Source organism: Cydia strobilella, chromosome 2 (genome assembly GCF_947568885.1).
Source record: "Cydia strobilella chromosome 2, ilCydStro3.1, whole genome shotgun sequence".
Lineage (NCBI taxonomy): Eukaryota > Metazoa > Arthropoda > Insecta > Lepidoptera > Tortricidae > Cydia > Cydia strobilella.
Genome location: NC_086042.1, coordinates 16,973,432 through 17,000,703, shown reverse-complemented (window position 1 = coordinate 17,000,703; position 27,272 = coordinate 16,973,432). Strand labels below are relative to the sequence as shown.

General features: G+C 36.9%; 2 protein-coding genes across 2 annotated transcripts; one reads left to right on the top strand and one right to left on the bottom strand.

Moving 5' to 3' along the window:
- Positions 1-2,941: 2,941 nt before the first annotated feature.
- Positions 2,942-5,140, bottom strand: LOC134755459 (uncharacterized). The gene is made up of 2 exons (XM_063692016.1): positions 4,957-5,140; positions 2,942-3,265 (listed from the first exon to the last, which is right to left on the bottom strand). Exons 1-2 carry the CDS (start codon positions 4,969-4,971, stop codon positions 2,957-2,959), a joined length of 324 nt encoding a protein of 107 aa, XP_063548086.1. The 5' UTR covers positions 4,972-5,140; the 3' UTR covers positions 2,942-2,956.
- Positions 5,141-12,169: 7,029 nt separating this feature from the next.
- On the top strand, positions 12,170-22,776 carry LOC134752703 (PRKCA-binding protein). Its single transcript, XM_063688388.1, has 9 exons — positions 12,170-12,260; positions 16,468-16,579; positions 18,569-18,697; positions 19,175-19,407; positions 19,884-20,058; positions 20,436-20,629; positions 21,185-21,337; positions 21,841-21,943; positions 22,334-22,776. Exons 1-9 carry the CDS (start codon positions 12,238-12,240, stop codon positions 22,706-22,708), a joined length of 1,497 nt encoding a protein of 498 aa, XP_063544458.1. The 5' UTR covers positions 12,170-12,237; the 3' UTR covers positions 22,709-22,776.
- The last annotated feature ends 4,496 nt before the right edge of the window (positions 22,777-27,272 follow it).

Here is a 27,272-nt window from a genome sequence, read left to right as displayed (position 1 = left end):
CTTTGTTCATTTAAATGACGGTTGAAAATTCATTGCATCAGAGGGTACCTACACTGTGTATATCCTAATGTACATTGGGCGGCACGAGACTAGGGACGGCAACTTGTCAAATAGATCAAGCGCCTGTATAATCCAGCTAACCAAATATGACTGTTTTTTTTAATGACGTCAAAACAATAATGAGAAGAACTTTTTTTATTACGACATAATATATTTCAATACAAATTAAGTGGATAACTCATATTAGTGTTTTTCGTTTTTTATGGGTTAGGTTAGCCACTAGCGATTTAGAGGATTAAATATCTCCGACCGAACAAAATTTTATGCAAGACTCGTATAGGTAGGTATAGTCTGTCAAGGATATGTCAGTAGCAATGTAGAGAAAACTAAAGTATGGTATCCCTAGGATTCCTAGGGATACCATTACCATACTTTAGTATGCCTAGGCTAAGAAACGAGCAAAAAGCAGCAATATACATTGAACTACGAACAGCCGCTAGTTTTTTGTAAGGCCGCTCGCGCACAAGACGTGTCAAAATTTGCCTATTTGCGATTGTGGTAGAATAAAATAGTTTTTGATAACTTTGTTATAGATTTAGTCATGGAGTAGTGTGAAGATATTATAATTTGAACAATTACGAAATAAAAAGGATACGGAGGCTGATTATGCGGCCAATGAACATAGGGATTACGTGCACAAAGTGAAAAATTACCTAATATTATAAGAATAAAACAGGTCAATTTTTAAATTAGTATCGTAGGTTTTTGTCCAGAGAAATGTGATACTTAGTAGCCAACAAGTTTATGTTTTCAGATAAGTAACAAAATATAAATATCTACTTTAACAAGATTTGATTTATTTATTTTTTGTAAGGTTATTCTATAGGTATTTTAATCTGTTGTACATACTTATTAAATTAAATACATGACACGAGATATTTTGATGTTTATTTAATCTTTATACACTGTTGATGTTGTAAGAGTGACCATGCAAATTACAAATAAACATCAGTAGGGAGGTTGCCAACAAACTAGGTACTTCTATGATGATTTTAAAAAAATATCTGAAAATCGCAATTACAAACTTGATCAAAATCTAAATGTAAACAAAACAGTTCCACGGATACATATACATAGTATATACAAGTAGTTATAAGCACAGATAAGATATAAATGCGCGATTTTCGAACAATTCAAACGTAGTGTTGCTAACCCGTGATTTTTTAAATTTGCCGACTTTTTCTACAATTTCGACTGACAAGATTTGCTTGACCAACTTTTTTTTTATATGTGATTTATTTTATATTAAGTAGTCCCTTTGCGAGTATCGTATGACATAAGCGCAGTAGAACTTTAATTTCTAGCATTATTAATGCATAATATCTGGGAGACCGAGCTTTTCTCGGTAAACATGTAAAAATTCAAAAATGCGCGTTTTCCCAGAGATAAGACCTAGCTAGATCGATTTTTCGCCCCCGATTCTCATTGAAATTTTTAGAACCGTTTCCGAGATCCCCGAAATATATACATATATATACAAAGGTATAAGATATTTTAACTTGCAATTATCGCCTATATGACAATGTCAATGTCATATGAATAATATGATTTTCATAACGTGACGTCACCAAGACGTGACCTTTACACCGAAATAATCAAATATAAATGTCGAGACAATTATCGGCCTTCGAGGTTGAGTTCTCGTGTTACTACTTTTGTCTCAGGCGTATTATTTACATTTTTCGTGCATATATCCTTTTTTTTTAAAGGTAAAACGATTAAGTATTTCACAAATGAATTCTTCGTCACTAATTTGTACGGAAATGATACAAAACTTGACCTCCTAGCTACAAATATGTAGGCAGCAATCTAGCAATCGAAAAAAATGGCTTTCATGTACTACTTATATAATGCAGTGTCGCACGGTTTTTTCTTCGTATTTTGCGGGACACACTACCGTGTGTCTCGATAGAGAGTCAACTGGGCCGCCGGAGCCAAATTTTCTCCTCTCTTTTTGAAGGGTAGCCTCTTGGCCTCTTGGCTTGGCGGACATAGAATCTTTATATTAGCCACGAGATTTACTCTTGTAAATCTCGTGGCAAATACAAAGATTCTATGTCCTTTATGTTATTTTCTAATTTCCTGTTCGATATATTTCCACATTTTGAGCACTAAAGTAGGAAAGTCAAATCCAGCTCTCTTATAAATTCTGGTTTTCTCTTACCTTTATTAAATGCATGTTTAATGTTTATTAGGTATTGTTTATGATCGTCACTCTACCAGTAACGTAAGTAATGAAATAACTTTACGGTCCTATAAACTAAATTGTATATGTCGCAGGCAAATTGTAAGAATCCGCCATTTACAAACGGCGTCGTCAATTTACAAACGTTTTCACGTTTGTAACCGACTGGGACCTAAGTCCCAGACAAGCAGTCCTAAGACTGCTATTAGAAAGACTACGTAAAGCCATTAAAGAAAAAATATAAAGTTTCACAAAAGCCATGTTGCGACTGCTGCTCTTGACAGGTGCGGCTTCGAATCGCTGGTTCACTCACCCTACAGCCTCCAACAATTATTATTTGTTCTAAAATTTCAAAAAAGAACTACGAGAAAAAAATTGTTGTAACGATGAAGAAGTGAAGCAGGCTATTTCGGTTCATTTTGAGGGCAAAGATAAAAAATATTTTTTGAAGGTAAATATATATTGAAAAAGAGAAATACTTTTTTTGTTTTATTTAATTTGCAAATACTTCATTCCGCTAATATTTGTACCTCCCCTCGTATGTAATCAAGTATCAAAATCAAGGATTAATAAACATTTTTATTTAAATTAACAAAATAATAATTATATAATTAGGTGACATAAAATTTCTCTAACTTTCTTAAATATTAACAAGACCGAAGTGATCCCATAAGTGTTCCGTGAACTAAGTTTTGTACGGAACACTAAAAATCAAGGTAAAAAGTAATTCAAGCCCCCTAAATGTCCCTCATCTCTTAGCCTCTGCTTCAGCAGCCGCTCGTCTTCATACCCGTCTATACCTAGCCCTAAACGTTCTATCAACCTTTCGCCTTTGTCCCCATGCAGCTCCACAAACTGGCGTCGTCGTCTCAGCGCCACGTCGGGGTCGAAGTCCCACGTCTGCCGGTTGTGGATAACCGGCAAACCGACCAGGTTCGTCTGGATGAAGGCTCGGATGGGACCGATCGGGTCCGGAGCGGTGACCAATCGGTAAAATAGCACGCAGAAATATATTGTTATCTGTGGAGCAAAATGTTATTATCAAAAGTTGTACTTATAATTCAAACAATGACGGGCGTTCTTGATGACTTTTTAATCGACAAAATTTTGAAGGAGGAGATTCTTAATTCGTTTCGGTATGTTCTCCGATTTATTGAAGACCGCTGGGCCTATTTAGAAAATTGACATTGACAACCTAACCTACTCTAGATATAACCGTAAATATAACCTTCCTTCGTGACATTCATAATGGAAGGATCTCTAATCCTTTACTTATGACTTTATCAAGGATATACGCATTGCCTCTATCGATGCACATGCCCCGGGCATACCTTTCATGTCGTGGAGCCAGTGGAAACATCAAATCTATATTTAATAAGCTTCAAAACTTAGATAGGAAAGTTTTGAATCCTAATCCGACAAGTTTGAATCGTTTACGAGTATTAATGGTTACGAGTAGTAATAAGGCGACAGCCTTATTATAACCAATAACAAGTAGGTAGGTACTTGTTTGAATACAAAGCAACACAATTGTTTAAAAAAAATGCCTTAACCGTATAAAACATCGGCTACCTACACGCGATATTGCTCAATAAGGAAATCAACCAATATTCAACGTTGTTTTCTTCCTATGTGTATGTGCTGAACTCCTCAGTAGGTACCCAAGATAATTAACTGCCTTAACTGGCACCTTGAATTTAAACAGGAAAAACCGTTGCATCAACTTCCAGTTTGAGTCCTCAGATGCATTTTACATCATTATGGAAACAGTACTACTACTATTGTAGTACTACACTACAATCTTAGGTACCCAAGTACCTACATTGTGTTGCTACATTTGAAAACATGAGCATATTTAAACAAAAAGGGGTAGGTAAAGTCTACTATATCAATTTGTTAGTAGAAAAAGGCGCTAAATTTAAAATGTGTATATATTGGATATCGACTCTATTGGTGCCTACATCTTTGCTGCCTTTTTCAACTGACAAAATTGGTTTTCCAGACTATAAGTAACACTGATTGGGCTAGTTACACACGAAACCACGCCGTAAGTACTGCAAATGCAATCAATGTTATAATAGTAGATTGTGTCACAAGGGAGCAAAATGACATATTTACGGCGAGGGCGTACAATTGAATCCTAACCGAAGCGAAGGATTCTATAATAGAATCCCGAGAGTAGCGAGGGATTCTAAAGTAGAATCCTGAGCGTAGTGAGGGATTTAAGTATGTTACGCCCAAGATGGAAATAATTTTGCTACCATGTGACACATATTACTTTTCACATCACCTATGAGGTAATTATAATATTTAAAAATATTATTTAAGCAAAAAAAATAATGCGCAAAAAAATGTAAAAATAGTGTCCTAAAACAGAAAAGTGTTACTTTGATCCCTCCTAGCAGGGAAGAAAAGTGCCACTTTGATCCCTCCTAGCGGGAAAGAAAAAGCCCTTTTTCGAATTGGTGATGTGAAAAATACGTTTTCAACACAATAATCGGATATTGTTAATAATTATAAAGTCAGACAGTTCAGGCAATATGGTAAAACCTGAATTAAAGTAGACTTCATTATAGGCGATACCACAATTATACCTAATACTTCATTGGTAGGTATATCAGTAATTAATTACCTACTATACACCATGTGCGATATGTTATGTCAATAATGTGGTTAAAAATCACAAAAACGTATCACAATAAAACACTCACAAACAATTTCTTCATATCGAACCGGATCGCGTGCGGAGCGAAAACCGACTGTTCCAACCAGGTGGGTTTTATACGGCCTTTACATATAAAGTAAGTAGTCGATCCGATTACTTAACCCTTAAGGCCTTATTATATCACGGCGCCGCGGACCAAGACGTCCTTTTCATAGCGAGCCTCTGTTGCAACAAGCCATGGTTTAAAATGTTGTGTTCTGTCTTCTGTCACAAAATAATATTTAATTCGAGGTGAAGTTTACTTACGTTAACGCGCTTTGTTAAGAATGAATACAAGTAACGCTAATGAGACTTATTGGTTAATGATTTCACAATTTCACTAATGAGTAATGTTAATAAGTAATATTTATGCATTTTTTGTGAAAATCCGCATTAAACTTAATATGTGGGAGAGCGGAGCGTAGGAGATAAAGATATGAGAAATGACAAAGTTGACTATAAGTATAAATACATACATTTATGCTTACCTACTATCGAAGCCAAAGCCAATTTGGCTTTGGTAGGTAACGTCGACATTGAGTAATTTATTGTATATTTTTAACCGAGTTCAAAAACAGGAGGTTCTCATTTCGTTACAATACCTCGATCGGACCAAGCTGTCTACATGTGACAGAGTGCAATCGATGCTACCATAAACGTATTATGTAATGTATGTAATTGTCCATAAAAATATACTAACGTTTATTACCATCACTCTTAGACCAATTCTAACTATACATATAGGTACTCAAAAAGAATTATTTCATTTTGATTCATTTATTTAACTTATAATTCGCACAACGTGAGGACGTCATAAAAAGGGGGTCAAGGCATTGTACTTCTAAACTATTTCCGCTTAAAGGCAGAGTTTTTACTTACATACAATGCATGAATAAACAGTGATACAAAACAAGGACAAATGGGTATTATTGAAATTAAAGGTAAATACTATAATGCATAATGTAATACTATAATATTATAATGCATAATGGCTTGAGAAATCATAGAGTCAAGTGGCGGCACCATGGTCCCGTGAACAGGAAACAAAGATAATATAATATCAGACAAAGGGTTGAATTGTTTATTGGATTGGACCCTGGAGGAGAGATAGGCCTCCATAGGCTGACCGCTTACCATCAGGCGGGCCGTATGCTTGTTTGCCACCGACATAGTATAAAAATAAAATAAAAAGATCTGAAATAGTTGAGAGAGCTTACATTGCAAAGTTTATCGTATTTTTATCATACTAAACTTAATTGAAGGATGGTTTTTAAGAAATTATGAGTTTGAGCCGATATCACAAAACATGTGCTCATATATGTAATCAAAACAGTAAATTAAGTACGAGTAGGTAACTAGCAATTTGCTTGAACCAAACCCTCTACCAAATTTAGAGGGTTTAGTCACTTTTCAGTAGGTACCTACTTTGGAGGACAATAATAAAATTAATCTCCCAATAGGTTGAGATTAGGCAGTTAAAAAACGTGTCTGTTATTTTAAACTGTTCTCAAACATACATTATGGACAAATTTAGAATGCAAAAAAAGTGTTCTTTTTAGGGTTCCGTAACTCAAAAGGAAAAAACGGAACCCTTATAGGATCACTCGTGCGTCTGTCTGTCTGTCCGTCTGTCACAGCCTATTTTCTCCGAAACTACTGGACCAATTAAGTTGAAATTTGGTGTAAGTTTGTGACCCAAAGACGGCCATGTAACATAAACAAATGAATTTTAAACACGGGGGCCACTTTTGGGGGGTAAATGACAAAGTTACAATATAAAGTCTTTCAAACTGTATCGTATTACATATCAAATGAAAGAGCTCATTGTGAGAATCCTAAAAATTTTTTTTTTATAATTTTAGGGTAAATAGTTTAGAAGTTATTCAAGAAAAAAGGCAAAAAATGACCATTCCCCCTTTATCTCCGAAATTACTGGGTCAAACATTTTGAAAAAATACACAAAATAGATCTTTACCTATAGATTACAGGAAAATCTATTAGAAATGTGCAGTCAAGCGTGAGTCTGACTTAATTACTTAGTTTTTGATCCGACCCCTACGGGTTTTTTAAAGATATTTCACTCACGTTTCACATAAAAAAATACATTGTTTAAATTGTGTAATGTACGGAACCCTTGGAACGCGAGTCCGACTCGCACTTGACCGGTTTTTTTTAATGAAATTACTTTAGGTGCTGTAAACCGGTAATTAAACCTTTTTTTTGCTAAATTTCTCCATAAGTATATATATATAGTTGGTCAAGCAAATCTTGTCAGTAAATAAGAACAAAAAAAACTACACTCATCCCCTTCTTCTGGGCGCCAACAAAGACAGCATGACTCTCTCCGTCTACGCCCGAAATGAGACAGTCCCTTGACAAACTATATCCAAATAAATTAAATCGGAGTCAGACAGTTGGGTACAAGGCCTATAGTTTGTCAAAGGACTGTCTCATTTCAAACAGAGAGAATCATACTATCTATGTCTTACACTAGTACTAGCACCCAAAAGAAAAGGATGAGTATAGTTTTTTTTTGTTCTTATTTACTGACCATTTGGTTTAACCAACTATAGTATTCTTTGGTTGGGTACCTTTTCTTGTTAGCTTCTTAAATATCATGTTTTCCCAGAAACCTTGAACGCATTGATAACTAAACGCAGTTTCCCGCCATTTGGACATCCTGGTTTCTGATTGGTCGACGCTATCCCTGTTTTACCGACGGGCTACCGCGCAAATACAAACAGAAAAAATCAATAAGTTTGACAAATCCTTTTGACGTTTAGCCACGTATCTTGTGAAACATATTTAGCATTTAATTTACTATTTATTAGATATAATACGATGCAGGAATACGACGACGATTATTTTTTCGAAGAAGACAAAATGTAAGTATTCGAAAAACCCGCATTGGAAACTTGTTTTTGTTATCAGTTCCAGTTATCAGTGAACTTCCTTTATGTTGCAGAGTGATATTGTTTGTGTAACTGTTGGTTTGTGTTTTGTGCGATATGTGGCAGTATAACCAAGTTTTTCCTTACAACGACCCGAGGATCAGCCCGTTGATGTACACGTACATGACGAGAACCATGTTTGAGGATAAACAGTAATTAAATTATAGTTCACTAATCCTTTAAGTAATAGTTCAGTATAATTTCTAGTTTCTAGTAAACCATTAATTTATTATTATGTGGACTCGACTCGTACGTAATGATTGGTTGGTAATTGTGAAAATTAATTCTTTATTAATATTGTAGTTTTTTTTTAAATATCCATTGTGTCATAGTCAAAATGCCAATAAAAAAAGGTTAAGTAATAAGAATGATGGTACGTGTACTCTAATGAATTCGTTACAAATCTGAGATAGTCGCAAATTGATAAACTCATATCACGGTTCATGAGATACAGCCTGGTGACAGACGGACAGACACAGACAGACAGAAGACAGACAGACAGCGGAGTCTTAGTAATAGGGTCCCATTTTTACCCTTTGGGTACGGAACCCTTAAAAGGTAAAAGTAGAACGAAGTAAATTAGCAATTGATAGTTAAATAGTGTATATGTCGATAATAAATTCATATAAACAAGGAATTATTGCATCTGGTAGCAGCATCCACCTTGTAGCTATATGAATGAATTAGTTTCTTTTAAATATATTTAAGTCTACACTACAACATTATTTATTTTTTGAATAGACATACATATACATATTTGTATTATTTTAATTTAGCATTTCTACACAACCAGGGAGCTCCAAACAAACTCGCTCGTATTTATTGGTTTCGATAGAAGAAAGGTGAGTTAACAAAAATCCATTGCAGAAAATCAGAAATATACCACCTTAATCGGTTTGTTTTAAACTTATAAAATGTTTCGTTCAGTGCCAACATCAGTCAAGAATCAACACTGGAAGAAATTATTCAGGATACTGATATTAAAGAGTAAGTATCTGTTTCACTGGTTTATTTCCTCGTAACTCGCCCTCGGACACGGCACGGAGATCATGACATATATTTTCACCCCACCTGCTCGGATAGGTCATAGGCTCTCTTTAGGCTAAGGGGGATCCCTTCATTTTACCGATTTTTTTTTGACCAAATTTCGTTTCCCAACCAAACTTTACCAACTGCACGTTTGTCAACTCAATCTTTCCCATATAAACATTTGTCAAACTTACAATCCGACAAATGATCATTTCCCTAACTGTTACTTAGCAACTTTTATATAGTTTGTCAAAGGACTGTCTCATTTCAAACATAGACAGAGAGAATCATACTATCTTTATCTTACACTAGTACTAGTACCCAAAAGAAAGGGATGAGTATGATTTTAGCTGGTTGTTACTGACTGACAAATTGGTTTGACCAACTATAAGACCAACTGTTTTTTTCCCAATTTTTTTTTTATACTACGTCGGTGGCAAACAAGCATACGGCCCGCCTGATGTTAAGCAGTCTCCGTAGCCTATGTACGCCTGCAACTCCAGAGGAGTTACATGCGCGTTGCCGACCCTAATACTCCTCTCCCTCGAGCTCTGGCAACCTTACTCACCGGTAGGAACACAACACTATTAGTAGGGTCTAGTGTTATTTGGCTGCGGTTTTCTGTAAGGTGGAGGTACCTCCCCAGTTGGGCTCTGCTCTAGATCTGGAATGACATCCGCTGGCCTGTGCCCTACCACACAAAGCGAGATGTCATTCACAGTGCCCATACCTCTCTTTTGGACGTAGTTTATAGACATACCCGGGTCCGGGTCCCGTGTTTTTTTTTCCAAATGTTTTACTTGGACTATAAATGTTTGCTCTAATTTATTTTTGTCAAATAAATGACTGGACAAAATTATTTTGTCCAAAGATATCTTTACTCAAAAAAATGTTTGTTCAAATAACTGTATTGCAAAACCACTACTTGACAAATTATGTCTATCCAAAACTTTGTGTTATAAAAAATGTGTAAACAGGCAAGATAGGTGCGACGACGAGCGAAGCGAGGAGGAGTGTGTTAGGTTGACCGCGATCAAACAGAGAACGGACATGTTATTGTACCTACTATTGTTAGTTACAACCTCACCTATCTTCATAATTATTGATCCTAGAGAAAAATGTTACATAACAAAATACACTTCATTTGATATTTCTTACACGGCAAAATAATAAAAATTTGGTGTTATGTTGGCGAAATTTTCGAAGTCCCAAGAGCGGCACCCCCTTTGCTATACTCTTACCCCTTAATGTCTAAACAATATATCTATCTACATAAAAATTATATTTCGCAAGTAGCAAATTAAAAATGAAATATATTCCACGCTAATTCGTCAAGTGGACAAAAACTAGAGCATGGCTGGAAACTAGCGCAATGACCCTAAGTAATTGACAAAATACAATAGTTTGTCACGTTTTGTTTTTGTTTTTATATTCTTTGGTAAGTACTCATTTCGAGTAATTAAAATTTGTTCAAATAAAAATTGGCAAACAAAATTTTTTTTAACTGTTACATTTGTCATATTTTGTTATGGTTTTTGTATTCTTTGGAACTAATCATGTCGAGTAGTTAAAATTTGGTAAAATAAATGTTGGCAAAGTTAGGAAATGTCCAAATATTTTTTTGGATAACGTTCTCTTGGGAAATATCTATTTGCGACTATTTAAGTTGGGAAATGATTAGTTGGGTTTTAAATTTTTGGGAAAGATAGTTTGGGACATGAAAATTTGGCAAATTTTTTTCGGTCAGTAACCCGGCTAAGGGTATGTTCTGATTGCTCTGCCCTGCGCTGCATAGAACTGCGTCGCCTGCGTCTCAGCATACGCTTAGCCTTAGGTCTACTGTCCACGGAAGCGTAGCTGCATAGACGCGTACTCGTCATTGTACGCTTGCTTGCAGCCTACATACAAAACCGCACAACTCTGCCGACGGAGCGGCAACGTCGCGCCAGCGACGCTGCATGCAAGCTTCACGCCGCTGGGCGTACTGCATGTCATACGCCGGGCTACATCGCAATAGCACGTTGAGTTTTTGTAAATAACGTCTTCATCGTTGGACGACATTCTCACGAATGAAAGGAAATGTAGGCTACGATACGCTTACGCTACGCTTCGTGGACAACGTCTGTACGCCGGGCTGCATGGCAGCTGCACTGCGTATTCATGCAGCGTCTATGCAGCTACGCGTCGTGGACAGTAGGCCTTATTCTTTTAGTGTGTGACGCATCTTTTTATTTTCTAGGTAATTTGATGCTAATCTTGAGTTATTTATTTCCGTTAACTGACAGTTTTTTATGATATAGGACTAGGAGGCAAACGAGCAGACGTATTGCCTGATGCTAAGCGATTACCGCCGGCCATGGACACCTGCAACACCGGGTTGTAAGTGCGTTGCCGGCCTTTAAAATGGGAATACACTCTTTTCTTGAAGAATGGAATTTAACAAATTATTTGGAATGATACCTAAATATAATAGGTACTTAGCTTTAATTTCGATGAGGTTTATATTTTAATACTGCTAGTTATGGAGCTTTTTGAGGGACTAGCTATATTTTGTGTAAAGCTTTCCAGTATTTCTTTGTATTTTCCTCGAGATGCAGTAGTGCCGCGCATCGTATCGGTAAATTAAAACCAAATTCCCATTCTAAATTAATTTTTAACAAGCAGAAACTTCTGCGAACGATGCTAATGATGCTATCGTAACTGGTGAATTTCCAATATGACTTGGAACTCCGGTGGCCGTTTAAGAAGTGCCTTACGGTAGATGTCGCTAGGGTTCCCTAGACCCATATAGTCAGAAGATTTGCTGACTATGGATGAGGTCTTGGTGGCTCGGCAGAGCGCTGGAGTATCGATTCAGAGGCCGTGAGTTCAAGTCTCACCCAAGGCAGTAATTTTTCCCCTTTTAAATTACATACCACAATCTACATTTTAGCTGTAGACCCCGAAAACAAGATTATTTCCCATGAAATAAAGTTATTCCAAAAATTTCCACCACCACTGCTCGCGCTTGCGGTACCTTGCGGTCATATCTGTCGTAATAGACGCGTATTGTTAGTGAGTGAGCCATCTGTACCTAGTACTATTATTTACTCTGTGCAAACGCACACTTTCGCCGTCCCGATATCTTATTTTAAAATGACAAATAAATAAAAAAATATAGGTTTGTATTCTAATTACCTACGAATGCAAGTATTTGTAAGAGTGTTAATAAAATAATATTATAATTTACATTCAGACAGTTGAAAGAAGGCCAAGCAACAGATCAGGACACGGAATGCATATTCAACGACTTGCGGCGGGAGCGATACATGATACAGCACCAAGACCTGCTGTAAGTCAGCTGTCACCGTGTGATCGCCAGTTTTACTAGCCGATCGTAGAAATCCCTAAAGCTAAATAACGTAGCCACTTGCGTGACGAAGATGCCTATCGGGCCGATTCGAAAAATGCTTATAAGAAGTAACAGCGGTACGTTACCGATCTGTCAGTGTCAAAAGTGCCGTTTGGTTGAAGAAATGTCACTTTTGACACTGGCAGATCGGTATCGTACCGCTGTGAATCTTATAATCATTGCTCAAATCGGGCCGTAGGTATATCGAGCATATTACGGACATGCACCAAGCGTGCAGGCGTTTTTGCTTAATTTTTGCTTAATGCGAGAATGGACACGTTTGGGATGTTTGTTCGTCGATATACTCGATGAGTACGAGGGTTGGTCCGAAAGTTGTTAGCTGCTCCGGCTCTACTCATGCGATTATAATATTATTCACACCATTGTGAGAGATTATATATATATATATGGGAAATAGCAGAAGGAGGCAAATAATTAATCCCAGGTAAATTTAAGTTCGATTTTCAGATTTAAATACGAAATTCGTTTAATTAGCGTTTAGTAAAAAATAAAGAAACAATTCCCATTAGCTAAATAGTGTCCACCACCATAATTAGCGTTGAAATATTCCTGATAATGGTGTATAATAATATTCAAATCGAATTAATAGGTAGAGCCCCGAGCAGATAACAACTTTCGGATCAACCTTCGTAGATACGATCGAGTAGGTAAATAAATAAATAAATAAACATACGTACATCTCTATCGTATGGTATGCTGCTACGTATGATATGCTTCTACACTCGCAAACAATGAAACGGAACCACTTCACACGTTTGGCTTCTCCACTCAATAACTTTTGCGATTTTCATACAATCCTAAAAAAATGTATGAAATTAAAGCTGTACATACTACCTGTCGTAAAACACTGATATTTAATATATTATAGGTTTACAACTGTAGAAATCTAGTATGTTTTCTGACTATTCATAAAATCAATAATTTTACAGTCGTGTTTTTGAAGGGAGCTCGTTTTATTTTTCGCGACTGTACGCCTACTACGGGTAGCACTAGAATTAAGTGAACCTTGGTTTGTTTTGAGTGTGTTGTATTAACTAGAGGATCAACTAGAGGACCAAATGTAGCGCTAGAGCTAGAGTTTATAGAAATATACGCTATAAATATAAACCAGTTTTTTTTTTATTACCATCCATCTCACCCACTTCGTTGTTTTTTTCTAAAATGTAGCAATTTTATGAACAAGTCATCAAACGGCCTGAATGAAACGATCTAGGTAACAGATACTTTCAGTCGATTGCCTATTTAATCTGTTTACACCAGTTTTATAGTGAGTCTACCTCAAGTCTACCTGTACCGGCTGTACCCAATGGCAACGTCTTGTAAGTTGTAGTTGGCTTGTCTAATAACCTTTTAAATTCCAACGTCTGAAGGGGTCGCGAAATTGTCGATCCTACAGTCTTTAAGTAGTAAAGTACCTATCTAGAGTTAGACCAAGATAAGTCTGCAACGATTTTGATAGCACACGCAGTGCAAGTGTTATTTTAAACGTCAAACTTCTATCAAAATTATGACGTATAAATAACACTGGCACTGCGTGTGCTATCAAAACTAACATTTATTTTACCCCATTTTTTCGTGTAGTTCTAATAATATTTAACGACTACCATGCTAGGTGCCGTTTTGTCATATAAAATAGTGGCGGTGACTGGGTTGACGTTTAAGTTTAGGTATATCGTCAGGTGACAACCAAAACTCACTAATAGGGAATATTACGCGAAACTCTGCGCAGGGGGCGCCACTACCACAATCTGAGGGTCTATCGCGAAACAAGAAAATCGAAATTTCGTTATCTAACATCTCTGTCACTCTTGCATATTCGAGCGATAAAGAGGCAGATAGTCGGATTCGCGTTTCCCGGTAGGTCCCCAAGTAGCACAGATAGCCGTATAACTACTCACTTTTAGTTCTATTAAACGCTCGGTGCGTAATAAGACACTTATAAGAACACACCCGTGGTCCTACAGCTGTATAATAGCTCCCCGTGATAATTAAATAGCTTAGGGCTGATTAAACGCTGCAATACAGCTCTGAAAACTACCATTAATACGCAAAGAGTGATATAAAGGTATTTCGCTACGACCCTATACAGCTTTAAGGGTTATCAAATGCTTTAACCGTAATAAGGTCTGTTTAGTGGATAAAATTACGCCATGTGCTGTATAAGAAGGTAACTGTGGACTTTTACTACGCTGCTTTTTAAGGGAGCACAAGTGAACCATTATGAAGCTGATAGACGTATAATGGAACACATGTGGCGCATAATACAGCTTATCGCTGAACACGTTTACCGCTAAGCAGCTTTTATTACGCTGTTTTTTAAGGGAGCACAAGTGAACCATTATGAAGCTGATAGACGTATAATTCTGTTCAAACCCCAGAAATTGTTTTTACACATAGCTTATTTATATCATTAAATTAAATAAAAACTGATTATTTTCGTGGCGCACTAAAATTTTCTTAGATAATGTATAATATCAATAAACTTGCATTCCCAAACATCTTTCTCACATTAATACCACTGGGGGAATATCCGTATAACACTTAACAAAATATTATTAGTATTGTGATGGCGGCCGTTTGCTTATGTTACCTGCATTTACTTTAAACTAACAGAGCTGCCTTTGTATTTATTTGACATTAATTCTCTTTTATTCAGCCCAACGTCAACTTTTCCCGGTATTAGGGCGTACATGTGAAATATTTGCTGAATAACGGGTAACTGGTGGTCTCTTACCCAGTTAAAATGCAGCTCTTATAACTCCTGTTACCCCTTATAACTTCGTTAAATTGCTGCTACAACGCTCTTAACCCTTAAATGCATGATTTTTTGTATAACTTTTTAATAAATTGAAATAGATGTGTCATGTTGTATAGATTGAGGGAAAAATAAAGAAAAAAATCATAATATTTAAAAAAACCATCAAATATACGATGCATATATACATCATTATGCATTTAAGGGTTAAGCAGCTATGTGAACTTAAAGCTGCCTAAATTTGTGCCCATTTAAGAGTTATAAGAGCTGAAAACTCGCTGATTCTGCTCTTATACAGCTTTTATATTTAGCTTCAAGCGTATTCGTACTCCATTATTCGGCTGCTATACAGCTATCTGTGCTACTTGGGTCCTCTGTAAACAAACCGCCTTGATGCATCGATGTCATATTTTATTATCTCTGAAAACTTTTGAAAATCCTCTAAAGGTACTGTATGTATAAGTTACGCTATGGTTTACTAAAAATGCTAGTGCTGCACTCTGGTGGCAGAACATTGCAGTAATATTACATTTACAAAAAGATAATTAAACAAAAATCAACCTTATGTAGTACCAATATGGTTTACTATGGCTATGAACTTGTGGTTATTACCATTAGTAAGTTTTGGTTGCCACTTGACGATATAATGTCAGTGTAATTTTCTACCTTTGTGAAAGCGAAAGTACCAAATAGTTAGGTATCACCTTGGTAAGTTGGCACACGCTTAATTACAGGTCAGAAGAGGGCAACATTTGATCGTTACGGGAATTACCAAACGTGCAGATCTTAGATGTTGCACACTGTATCATTTGGAATTTCGTAGATATCAGATAGTGTGAAGTGATTAGAATTTATATAAACTTTTTAATTAGTATGTACTTCATAATATTATCGCATATATACACACGTTTCAAAGACATGTACTTACACTACAGCCTAGGGTAGTTATTAAAGGATTTGCCACACAGGATGCGTTCTGCGGTCAGCAGTCAGGTCAAACCCGCATTATGTATGAACAACATTGACAGCAACCTTTGAAGTTGAAGTTTGACCTGACCGCCGCTGCCCGCAGACCGCATCCAGTGTGGCAAATCCTTTAGTTGTAAGATTTAGGTCGGGTTGCACCAAACCGTCTGTCACCGTTTTAGCGTTCACAGAATTTTATTGTATGGGAAGTTTCATAGTTCTCTGCTGCTTGACGTTGATCAGTCTGTTAATTGTGGTTGGTGCAACTGGCCCTTAGTCGCTCGTTTTTTCGATGACCAATCATTTTTAGACAACATAATATATATTTTGTGAATTTACTATAACAAATATTATATATTTATCATTAATCAACGTTGATTGACTCAACGTTATATAATATTTCAGGGGCATGACAGTGACGTCAGGCAGCGTCTCACTGGCCAAGGACGAGAAGAATCTGATAGGCATCAGCATCGGAGGGGGTGCGCCGTTGTGCCCTTGTCTTTACATTGTGCAGGTTCGTTATTATTATTAACACCAGGAAAATAAAGTCAAGGCGTTTTTGAGATTGCATATCTTAACCAAGTTTGTCATTGTTTAAATTTTATGTGTACGTTACGTTTCAAATCATTTACAATATCCAACTAAAATACTAAGCGCCACTTGCACCATCCCACTAACCAGGGGTTAAACCGCTAAGCCAGTGTCAAATTGTACTGGTAACCATGGTAAATGCAGGTTTAACAGGTTAACCCCGGGTTAGTTACCGGGTTAGGGCCACTTGCAACACTCCACTATTAGCGGGATGGTGCAAGTTGCGCTTAAGCGGTAAACCGTTAACCTGGTGTCAAATTGTACTGGTAACCATCGGTAACTCCAGGTTTAACCGGTTAACCCCGGGTTAGGGGAACAGTGCAAGTGGGCCTTAGTATCTTTAAAAAATTAAGTTAGATAAAAACTGTAATAGATGTCATATATTAAAGAAAAAGTGACGAAGCCCTCCAGTGGTGAAGGCCGGATTCGAACCGGCGTCTTTAGCTATCGCGGCTAACGCCATGAACCCCTAGGCCACCCCGCCACTTGCCGCCGCGATAGCTAAAGACGCCGGTTCGAATCCGGCCTTCACCACTGGAGGGCTTCGTCACTTTTTCTTTATATATGACATCTATTACAGTTTTTAATTTATATATAGTAGTGTGACTACTTAAAAAACACAAATCAAAATATTTAATAAAATAATTTGATTTGTTCCCAAACTTGTTTAAGTTAGATATTTAGTAGGTAATATAATGGATAATGTAGTTGTCCTAGTAACTTAACATCAAGAATCTTGGTTGGTGGCTCCGTTTCTTTTATCCATCCTTGGGTCCTAAGGACCAATCCTGCCAGAGGAAATCCTTTGTTCACGCAACGCCGTACTTTATAAGCTGCACCTTCGAATAATTAAATATGTCATAGTAGTAGAGAACGGCTGGATACAATGTGCGAATAGTTATGTCATAATCCAGAAAAAACTGTGCTATGATTGCAATCTAGATGCCTTCCCTGTCAGTGGGAACGGCATAGTTTTAGTAGCGTGCATTGAACTGCACGCCGATTAAGACGCCGATTGTCTTCCTCATAGCACGATTTATCGGTGAGGAATGAAATAGTTAGGTATGTTTATACCTTGCATTTTTTCGCTACTACTACAACAGTAGTTACTGTAGTTACTGTAGTTAGTACTGTAGTTACTGTAATTACTGTAGTTACTGTAGTTAGCGCATATACATACAAATAAAATAAGGCCTTTCCTGCTTCGACATTTTTTTTGTCATTTAAAAAAATAATGAACCTCGTGACTGCCCCACAACGCGTTACAAGTGTTACAACGGTAAATGACATTGGAAAACCAGTTTATATTTTTGTTTATTGCGCGAGCTACGGTAATAGTAGATTGTTAACCAAGGGTTGAAAGGTACCCATTTCTGTCGAGGTAGTTTGGCGCTCGAACGCTTACTTTAATTTCATATCGAATGCGAGGAAACCAAACAGGACAAGGCAATTTTGCAAAACCAGTAAAGTTAAAGTACAATGGGGGACATTCCCGACCACCTTAAGGGCAAAAATCGTTTAAACGACTCGCACTTGGCCGGTTTTTAATTTTTGACTTTTTCGTCCTAAACAATTTAAATTTAATATTAATCAACAATTTAATTTATAAAATAAGCAATTTTTATCTTAGGTATATTTTATGTTATTTTCAAGATATAGTGCTAAATAACTTTGAAAACCCATTTAATATCGTAAAAATACAAACGTAACTGTGACTGTATAAGATTCGATTTGCCTTTGCTCATTTACGCAAGTGTTGTCAAGGTTTAAAAAAAAATCGTGTGTTCTTGAAATAACACAATTCAACAAAATTAATCAAGAAAAATTTATTTTAACAATTTACTTTTACATAATCTTTTTAATAGGCCGTTTTCTAGTTTTATACCCCATAATAACTATTTTAAACTTTCAGATCTTCGACAACACACCGGCATCAAGAGACGGCACGCTGCAGAGCGGCGACGAGCTGGTGGGCGTGAACGGGCAAACCGTGAAGGGCAAGACCAAGGTGGAGGTCGCCAAGATGATACAAGCCGCTAAGGTATGCGATACGGCCGGACACGGATCTCCGAGGTTTGTATTAAAACGAATCGAGCCAAAAAATCGACACATCAACATCAGTCATAACATAAGTCATAACCAAACCATGACAGAAAACATATTAGCATTTAAATTAATAACACGCCATTATAGACTATGAAGCTTATTGCTCTATGAACACCATACAAAAATAATCCTTTTTGAAAAGACACTCCTCATCTATTTTTATTATTTTCTCATGCTTACAAGCTACAGAAAAGCATTTGACTAACGGTTGATGTGGAAGAATGCGATAAATGCACGTCACGTAGGGCAAAAATACACCAGCAAGCTCATCAAGGATCAAGTTAGTCATTTCCCAAGGTACAGTAAAGTGCGCGGCACTCTTTAAAAACAGGCCTACTATAGGCCTAAATATAAAGAAGGCCTCGAAACACTTGTTACTTCTGATTTACCTCATGGTTGATATTGTTTCCAGGATGAAGTAACAATAAACTACAACAAACTCCACGCCGATCCTCGCCAAGGCAAGAGTTTAGACATAATAATGAAGAAGATGAAGCACCGGCTCGTCGAGAACATGTCTTCGGGCGCGGCGGACGCGCTCGGCCTGTCGCGCGCCATACTGTGCAACGACACTCTGGTCGCCAAGCTCAACGAGCTGAGAGAAACGGAGACCACGTATAAGAGACTCGTCGAACATGCGAAAAGGTGTATATGGGGCATTTTCTATGAAAAGGGACCTTATTGTCGATGGCGCTTACGCCGCACAACGTCGCGCGGCATTATATTTATATCGGAGCATCGTTAATAATGGCTTAAGCGCCATCGACAATAAGGTCCCTTTTTATAGGAAATACCACATATTTGGTTAGGATATGTAAAGTAACGACACGGGACATTGAACAGTAATAGAAATTTAATGCTTGTGACGACAAATACGAAAACTTCTTCAAAACTAGTTACAGTTGCAAAAAATGGATCACGGGCTCCTCTTAAGTAGAAAAAATTATATATTAGTAGTAGTATAGTAGTATAATATTAGTAGTTACTTACGTCATAGGTACATTAATTTACAAATAAAATAATTTAAACTTAAAACTAGGTAGGTAATTAGGTAGTAAACCTACTATCTTTTGTAAAAGAAATACTACCAGAATTGAGACATCCAACTTTCAAATCCCCAGAATGCTGAAGGCCTACTTCGACCTCCTGCAGACGTACAAGTCACTAGGCGACATATTCTCGGGCATTGGCGTACGGGAACCGCAGGCGCGCGCCTCGGAGGCCTTCTCCAAGTTCGGCCAGTACCACCGCCTGCTGGAGCGGGATGGAATTAAGATGCTTAAGGCTTTGAAACCGGTGAGAATATCATTAATAATTGAATATCTAGAATTCTGTAGGAATGCTGTAAACGTAGAAAATTCTACATAAAAGTACAAGTCATACACGTAGAACATAATTTTCCCGAGTTTTGGAGCCAAGACTCAGGATTACGCAAAGGTGCCTCCGTAGGTTCTTCATTAAGGAGACAATGCGTTAGCGTTTGGCTTAAACATTTCTAGAATGCTTCCCTCAGCTATTTGGGAAAAGCAAGGGATACATACTTAAATTATGTTAATTAACCAAAAAATGTCTACCGACAAGAATATTAAAAGTCCATCAGAAAACAAAGGTGATTGGCCATTACTCTGGTAGACTAGCGTACTAGCTGTGTATTGAAGAGTTTCCATTTCCAGATTCTAGCAGACATGGGCACGTACCTGACAAAAGCCATTCCAGACACAAAGCTAACGATCCGCAAGTACGCGGACACGAAGTTCGAGTACCTGTCGTACTGCCTCAAGGTGAAAGAGATGGATGATGAGGAGTACGGATACAACGCGCTGCAGGAGCCCTTGTACAGGGTGGAGACTGGCAATTACGAATATAGGCAAGTGATCACCAAATGTCAAGTTACGTCGACTGCTGGAGAAGCTTTCTAGAACTCGAAAAATTACCTTCCTATGTTGCTCGAGCCGAGCTCAGCCATCCACAAACTCGTGTACGGCTCGTACAAGCAAATATGAATATACTCGTAAACATCATCTTCATTTGGAAGACGTTCACTCCTGGATAAAGGTCATCTCTTATACGGTTCGATACTTACGATGGTTACGTTTTATGAACACTTTTCTATTTAACTAGACTAAGGGTCGGTTGCACCAACTGTTTGTGATCGTTAAAGAGTTCGCTAAGTTTCATTGTATGGAAAGTTTTATAGTAAACCGCCGCGGCGCGCCGGTTGACGTTGATCAGTCTGTCAAGTGCGGATGGTGCAACTGGCACTAAGTGCGTTATATAGTTATATGCGTTTTGCTATACCCTTCCAGGGTCAATTATGTACCTATGTAACATACTGGTATGCAAATAAAGATCTCTATCTCTCTCTATATATAGCATCTTTAAAACAAGATAGCAGCAAACTTCTTACAAAGCATTTTTTCAGGTTAATCTTAAGGTGCCGCCAAGATGCCAGGGCGCGATTTGCGCGACTGCGCTCTGACGTTCTGGTAAAGTTAGAATTACTGGACAACAAGAAAACACAGGACGTGGCCTACCAGTTGCGACGATTTATACAGGGTTTAGCCGTTTATCACAAGTAAGTGTTACCGGTTGTCAGTTCATTGATATAGTTACATTTAATATAACACCTCTCAACTACTTATTTACATATCAAGGGTGGGTTAAGCTATCGAAATATTTTATGACGTAATCATTTTTAGGGTTCCATACCCAAAGGGTAAAAACGGGACCCTATTACTAAGACTCCGCTGTCCGTCTGTCCTTTTGTCTGTCTGTTTGTCACCAGGCTGTAACTCATGAACCGTGAGAGCTAGACAGTTGAAATTTTCTCAGATGATGTATTTCTGTTGCCGCTATAACAACAAATACTAAAAAGTACGGAACCCTCGGTGGGCGAGTCCGACTCGCACTTGGCCGGTTTTTTTTATTAATTAACGCCGGTTAGTAGTAACATCAACTAAGCTTTCAAGATCCAGCTTGAAACTATAAAAGGGCAAAATGGGAAACTGTGTAGGTTAATGTTAAATGTTAACACATAGGTAAATCTTATAAACTGACCAACATTTTTCTCAACTTCAGTGAAACTGTGGACCACTTGAAAGAAAATGCGACTTTATTCCCGGTAGAGGTGGACTTATCCCAAAACGCCTTCCAGTACAAGTCCACGACACAGTTTATCCAAGTACGTATGAGCCAGACGCCAGCACGACGCCAGAAAGTGCTAGCACAACTTTGTCACGGAAGATTGCTCAAGATTGCGGCAAGAGAGAGAGTAAGACTTGTAGAGCAACGTGCGACGCTGCACCCAGTTATTCTTAGCCCCTCTGACAAAATTAATTATGCACCTATTTAGCCATTGGTGTTCGATTTTTTCGAATTATTACAAGTTTTAGTCAAAATTTATTTCCCCAGCTCTGTATAGCTTTTAGGCAGTTAAAACCCTCATACTTATTAAAACCCCTACCATCTCCATCTGGAGATGATCCTCTCTTTGCCGTTTTTTCATCTGAATATTTATTTATATCAAGCATTTTGGAATTTATATCATTATCGAGTGTTTTTTTTTTCGCAGGATAGCCAAGAAGAAGACGATATCGAATATGCAAAAGAAATTCAAGAATATCACGACATAAATGAAGAGAAAGATGTCCCCGTGACGAACAGAAGACAGACTAAAGACAAGGATTCAACAGATTCCTCCCAACATCTGCTGTCTGTTGACACCGATTTTAATTTTGAGACCAACAACTTTACCAAAAACGACAACTTCGACAAATCTGACTGTGATAAGACTGACAATTTGACTCTTTTGACGGAACTCGGCTTGGCTGACAATGATTTCGGGGAGTTTCAGAATGGGCTGATGGACGATTTTATGCCCAACAAGAATAATGACACTGATGACGTGTTTGACAAGTTATTGAGTGAATTGAATATAGGAAAGTAACTTTTAGTGGATTTTATTAAAATTTGATTTAGCATATTATAATAAACTCATACGTATATTAATGTTAACTTTGTTGTCTTATTTGCCATCGTGCTTACAGCGTTTTAAAGACCTATATTTGACCGAAGCGATAGCGAAGGTCTCCGTTTTGACTCGGGCAATCTGCTATCGTATGTCCGGATGTTCTCTACAGGTCGCAATTCTCAACCGATTCTCGTGAAATTTTGTGACCAGATTCGATGATGAAATAGATTTTTTTTGTCGATCCGGTTTTCGGATTTTTTTCAAAATGGTGGAGTGGTAGCTCGCGCCTAAACAAATAGTCGTATCGATATTATGTTTTTTTCTTTTTGAGACAGGTTTACAGAGTAATGGGCAAAGATACAACATTATCGCTGGTTTAGGCGGTATTTTTAGATATTTAGTTTGTACTCGAGAATAAGTAGCCAAATTTCGTCAAAGACGGGTTAGACGTTAGTAAAAGACGGGTAGTCTATCTCACGAATTAATAAACTAGTGGATGTGAAATGACTCCTATTTAGTATGAAAACCAGTGTCGCTAAACTCACACATTCATAGCCACGTTAAAATACGTCACACACTTACAAAATTGCTCTGATTCGTAGCAACTTTCCATACCAAAAAGTTATTACCGGTGGACATTTCTCGAACGAATATCAACTGTAGGCTACATGAGTGACGGTTTAAAATATAATGTCAAAGCTATATGACATACGACTCTTTCATTATCTCATTCATCTCACAAAAGCTCGCTCAACGTTCACCTAATACAACTACTCAACACCAGATGGCGTTATTTTATATAATTTTAAAATCACTTACTTATTACAGGCGAGAAAAGGGCTAAAAAACCAGTATAAGTAAGGTCTAATTACGCATGGTTTGTTACGGATCTCACGGTCACGTTACACTGGTGTTTTCGAGACCTCTACACGCCTGCGAGTAGCTAACCGTTGGAACTTCTTTCCATTCGACGATATCACGGAGTAGGATGGAGATGGCAAGTGGGCGTTCCCGTCTATCCGACAGTTAGTAGCGACCGACTCACTTTATGCACAGACTATGCTCAGTTGTTGTGTAAACTTCATGCTCGAATGACATTCACGTCGTACGTACGCTCGTCTAACAAAAATTGATAATTAAATTTAAAATGCCGTATTGTGCAGTATTAAGCTGCAGAAATCACAGCGGTTTAAAAAATCTTTCACGTGGAGGTATTTCCTATCACCGGTGGTTATTTATTTAAATATAATCCGATAAATACGAAAAATCTGTTTCTTGTGCATTATTTACGAATGTTCGTTAAGTAAATCTATATTTTATCAGTTAGAACTTAGAGTTCACAATCCTTTGTCACTATTCTTTACGTTTATCTGGAAAATTCGCTATCCTAAATGTCAAATAACTTCGCTACTCAGATGCTGCGCAATGTCGATATTTATATCGATAAAGTTAAAGTTACGATATTTCAAGTTTGATGTTTGGTAGTTCGGTAAAAAATGATTATTTTAGACACGTTTCTAATTATTATTTGGGATAATCAATGTCTTAGTAAATATGGCAGCTCTGGTCATCAAGCACTAAGTTAAGTCGGGGTCATTTCATGGCAACCTTTCAAACCTTCGTATTCCTTTACATACGTTTTTGTTTTTTACACCCATCATATTTTCATCGTTAATATAATTAGACTAGGTACTTAATGCACTTATGCGTACAATGCATGCAATGTGCCATGAATAAACGTTTTATATTTTCTATTTCTTTATTATTAATTATTGTAGGTTACCACAAGATGCCGATATTAAAAATATATGGATCAATGCTACTGGGCAAGAAAATTAGTTTCCGCAAAAATATAGCACCATTTGCTAGGAGCATTTCTTAGAGAAAGATTTCTGGGGATAAAATTGCCATACATCTCATCTAGCGTCCACACGCCTAAAACTTAGTTACTAATTTAGTAATTATTAGTGACATTCGGGCTCACTTAATTAATAAAAAGTGTTCCGTACCACGCAAACTAGCGTCAAATATTGGAATTTTGCCGCCCCCCTTCCTGATTTGATAGGTCACAATCTTACAATCAAATCAAGTGGGATCGATGAGCCAGTTTCATGTATGCTTTCACACCATACAATTAATTTGACAATTTAATCAGGTTGTCCCGTCTAGATTGGCCTTAAATGCTGCTACAAGTAAATATATTGTTAAAGACGAATACTTACCTATGTAAGTAATTGCAGATTTGTGATCACAAAATAACAGCAATACCGAGTTAATAGACCTTTAAAGAACTATGATTTTATCTGTTTGACTTTAAGATATATTTAATGTTCACATTAACAACCTAGTTGGTCAATTAATAAGAAACAAATTTCTAGTTAGATATTTGTTGTACTGTACTACATATTATTTTTCATACAATCACGATTATCACTACCTATATTATAATCATAAATAAAGTATCAACTAAATGTGTTAAAACATACGGTAATGAAATATCAATACCTAACTGAACACACAAATATCGATAAAACACTCCGATTACACTGTCCCCTCCCTATATCGTCCACGAATTAATAAACTAGTGGATGTGAAATGACTCCTATTTAGTATGAAAACCAGTGTCGCTAAACTCACACATTCATAGCCACGTTAAAATACGTCACACACTTACAAAATTGCTCTGATTCGTAGCAACTTTCCATACCAAAAAGTTATTACCGGTGGACATTTCTCGAACGAATATCAACTGTAGGCTACATGAGTGACGGTTTAAAATATAATGTCAAAGCTATATGACATACGACTCTTTCATTATCTCATTCATCTCACAAAAGCTCGCTCAACGTTCACCTAATACAACTACTCAACACCAGATGGCGTTATTTTATATAATTTTAAAATCACTTACTTATTACAGGCGAGAAAAGGGCTAAAAAACCAGTATAAGTAAGGTCTAATTACGCATGGTTTGTTACGGATCTCACGGTCACGTTACACTGGTGTTTTCGAGACCTCTACACGCCTGCGAGTAGCTAACCGTTGGAACTTCTTTCCATTCGACGATATAGGGAGGGGACAGTGTAATCGGAGTGTTTTATCGATATTTGTGTGTTCAGTTAGGTATTGATATTTCATTACCGTATGTTTTAACACATTTAGTTGATACTTTATTTATGATTATAATATAGGTAGTGATAATCGTGATTGTATGAAAAATAATATGTAGTACAGTACAACAAATATCTAACTAGAAATTTGTTTCTTATTAATTGACCAACTAGGTTGTTAATGTGAACATTAAATATATCTTAAAGTCAAACAGATAAAATCATAGTTCTTTAAAGGTCTATTAACTCGGTATTGCTGTTATTTTGTGATCACAAATCTGCAATTACTTACATAGGTAAGTATTCGTCTTTAACAATATATTTACTTGTAGCAGCATTTAAGGCCAATCTAGACGGGACAACCTGATTAAATTGTCAAATTAATTGTATGGTGTGAAAGCATACATGAAACTGGCTCATCGATCCCACTTGATTTGATTGTAAGATTGTGACCTATCAAATCAGGAAGGGGGGCGGCAAAATTCCAATATTTGACGCTAGTTTGCGTGGTACGGAACACTTTTTATTAATTAAGTGAGCCCGAATGTCACTAATAATTACTAAATTAGTAACTAAGTTTTAGGCGTGTGGACGCTAGATGAGATGTATGGCAATTTTATCCCCAGAAATCTTTCTCTAAGAAATGCTCCTAGCAAATGGTGCTATATTTTTGCGGAAACTAATTTTCTTGCCCAGTAGCATTGATCCATATATTTTTAATATCGGCATCTTGTGGTAACCTACAATAATTAATAATAAAGAAATAGAAAATATAAAACGTTTATTCATGGCACATTGCATGCATTGTACGCATAAGTGCATTAAGTACCTAGTCTAATTATATTAACGATGAAAATATGATGGGTGTAAAAAACAAAAACGTATGTAAAGGAATACGAAGGTTTGAAAGGTTGCCATGAAATGACCCCGACTTAACTTAGTGCTTGATGACCAGAGCTGCCATATTTACTAAGACATTGATTATCCCAAATAATAATTAGAAACGTGTCTAAAATAATCATTTTTTACCGAACTACCAAACATCAAACTTGAAATATCGTAACTTTAACTTTATCGATATAAATATCGACATTGCGCAGCATCTGAGTAGCGAAGTTATTTGACATTTAGGATAGCGAATTTTCCAGATAAACGTAAAGAATAGTGACAAAGGATTGTGAACTCTAAGTTCTAACTGATAAAATATAGATTTACTTAACGAACATTCGTAAATAATGCACAAGAAACAGATTTTTCGTATTTATCGGATTATATTTAAATAAATAACCACCGGTGATAGGAAATACCTCCACGTGAAAGATTTTTTAAACCGCTGTGATTTCTGCAGCTTAATACTGCACAATACGGCATTTTAAATTTAATTATCAATTTTTGTTAGACGAGCGTACGTACGACGTGAATGTCATTCG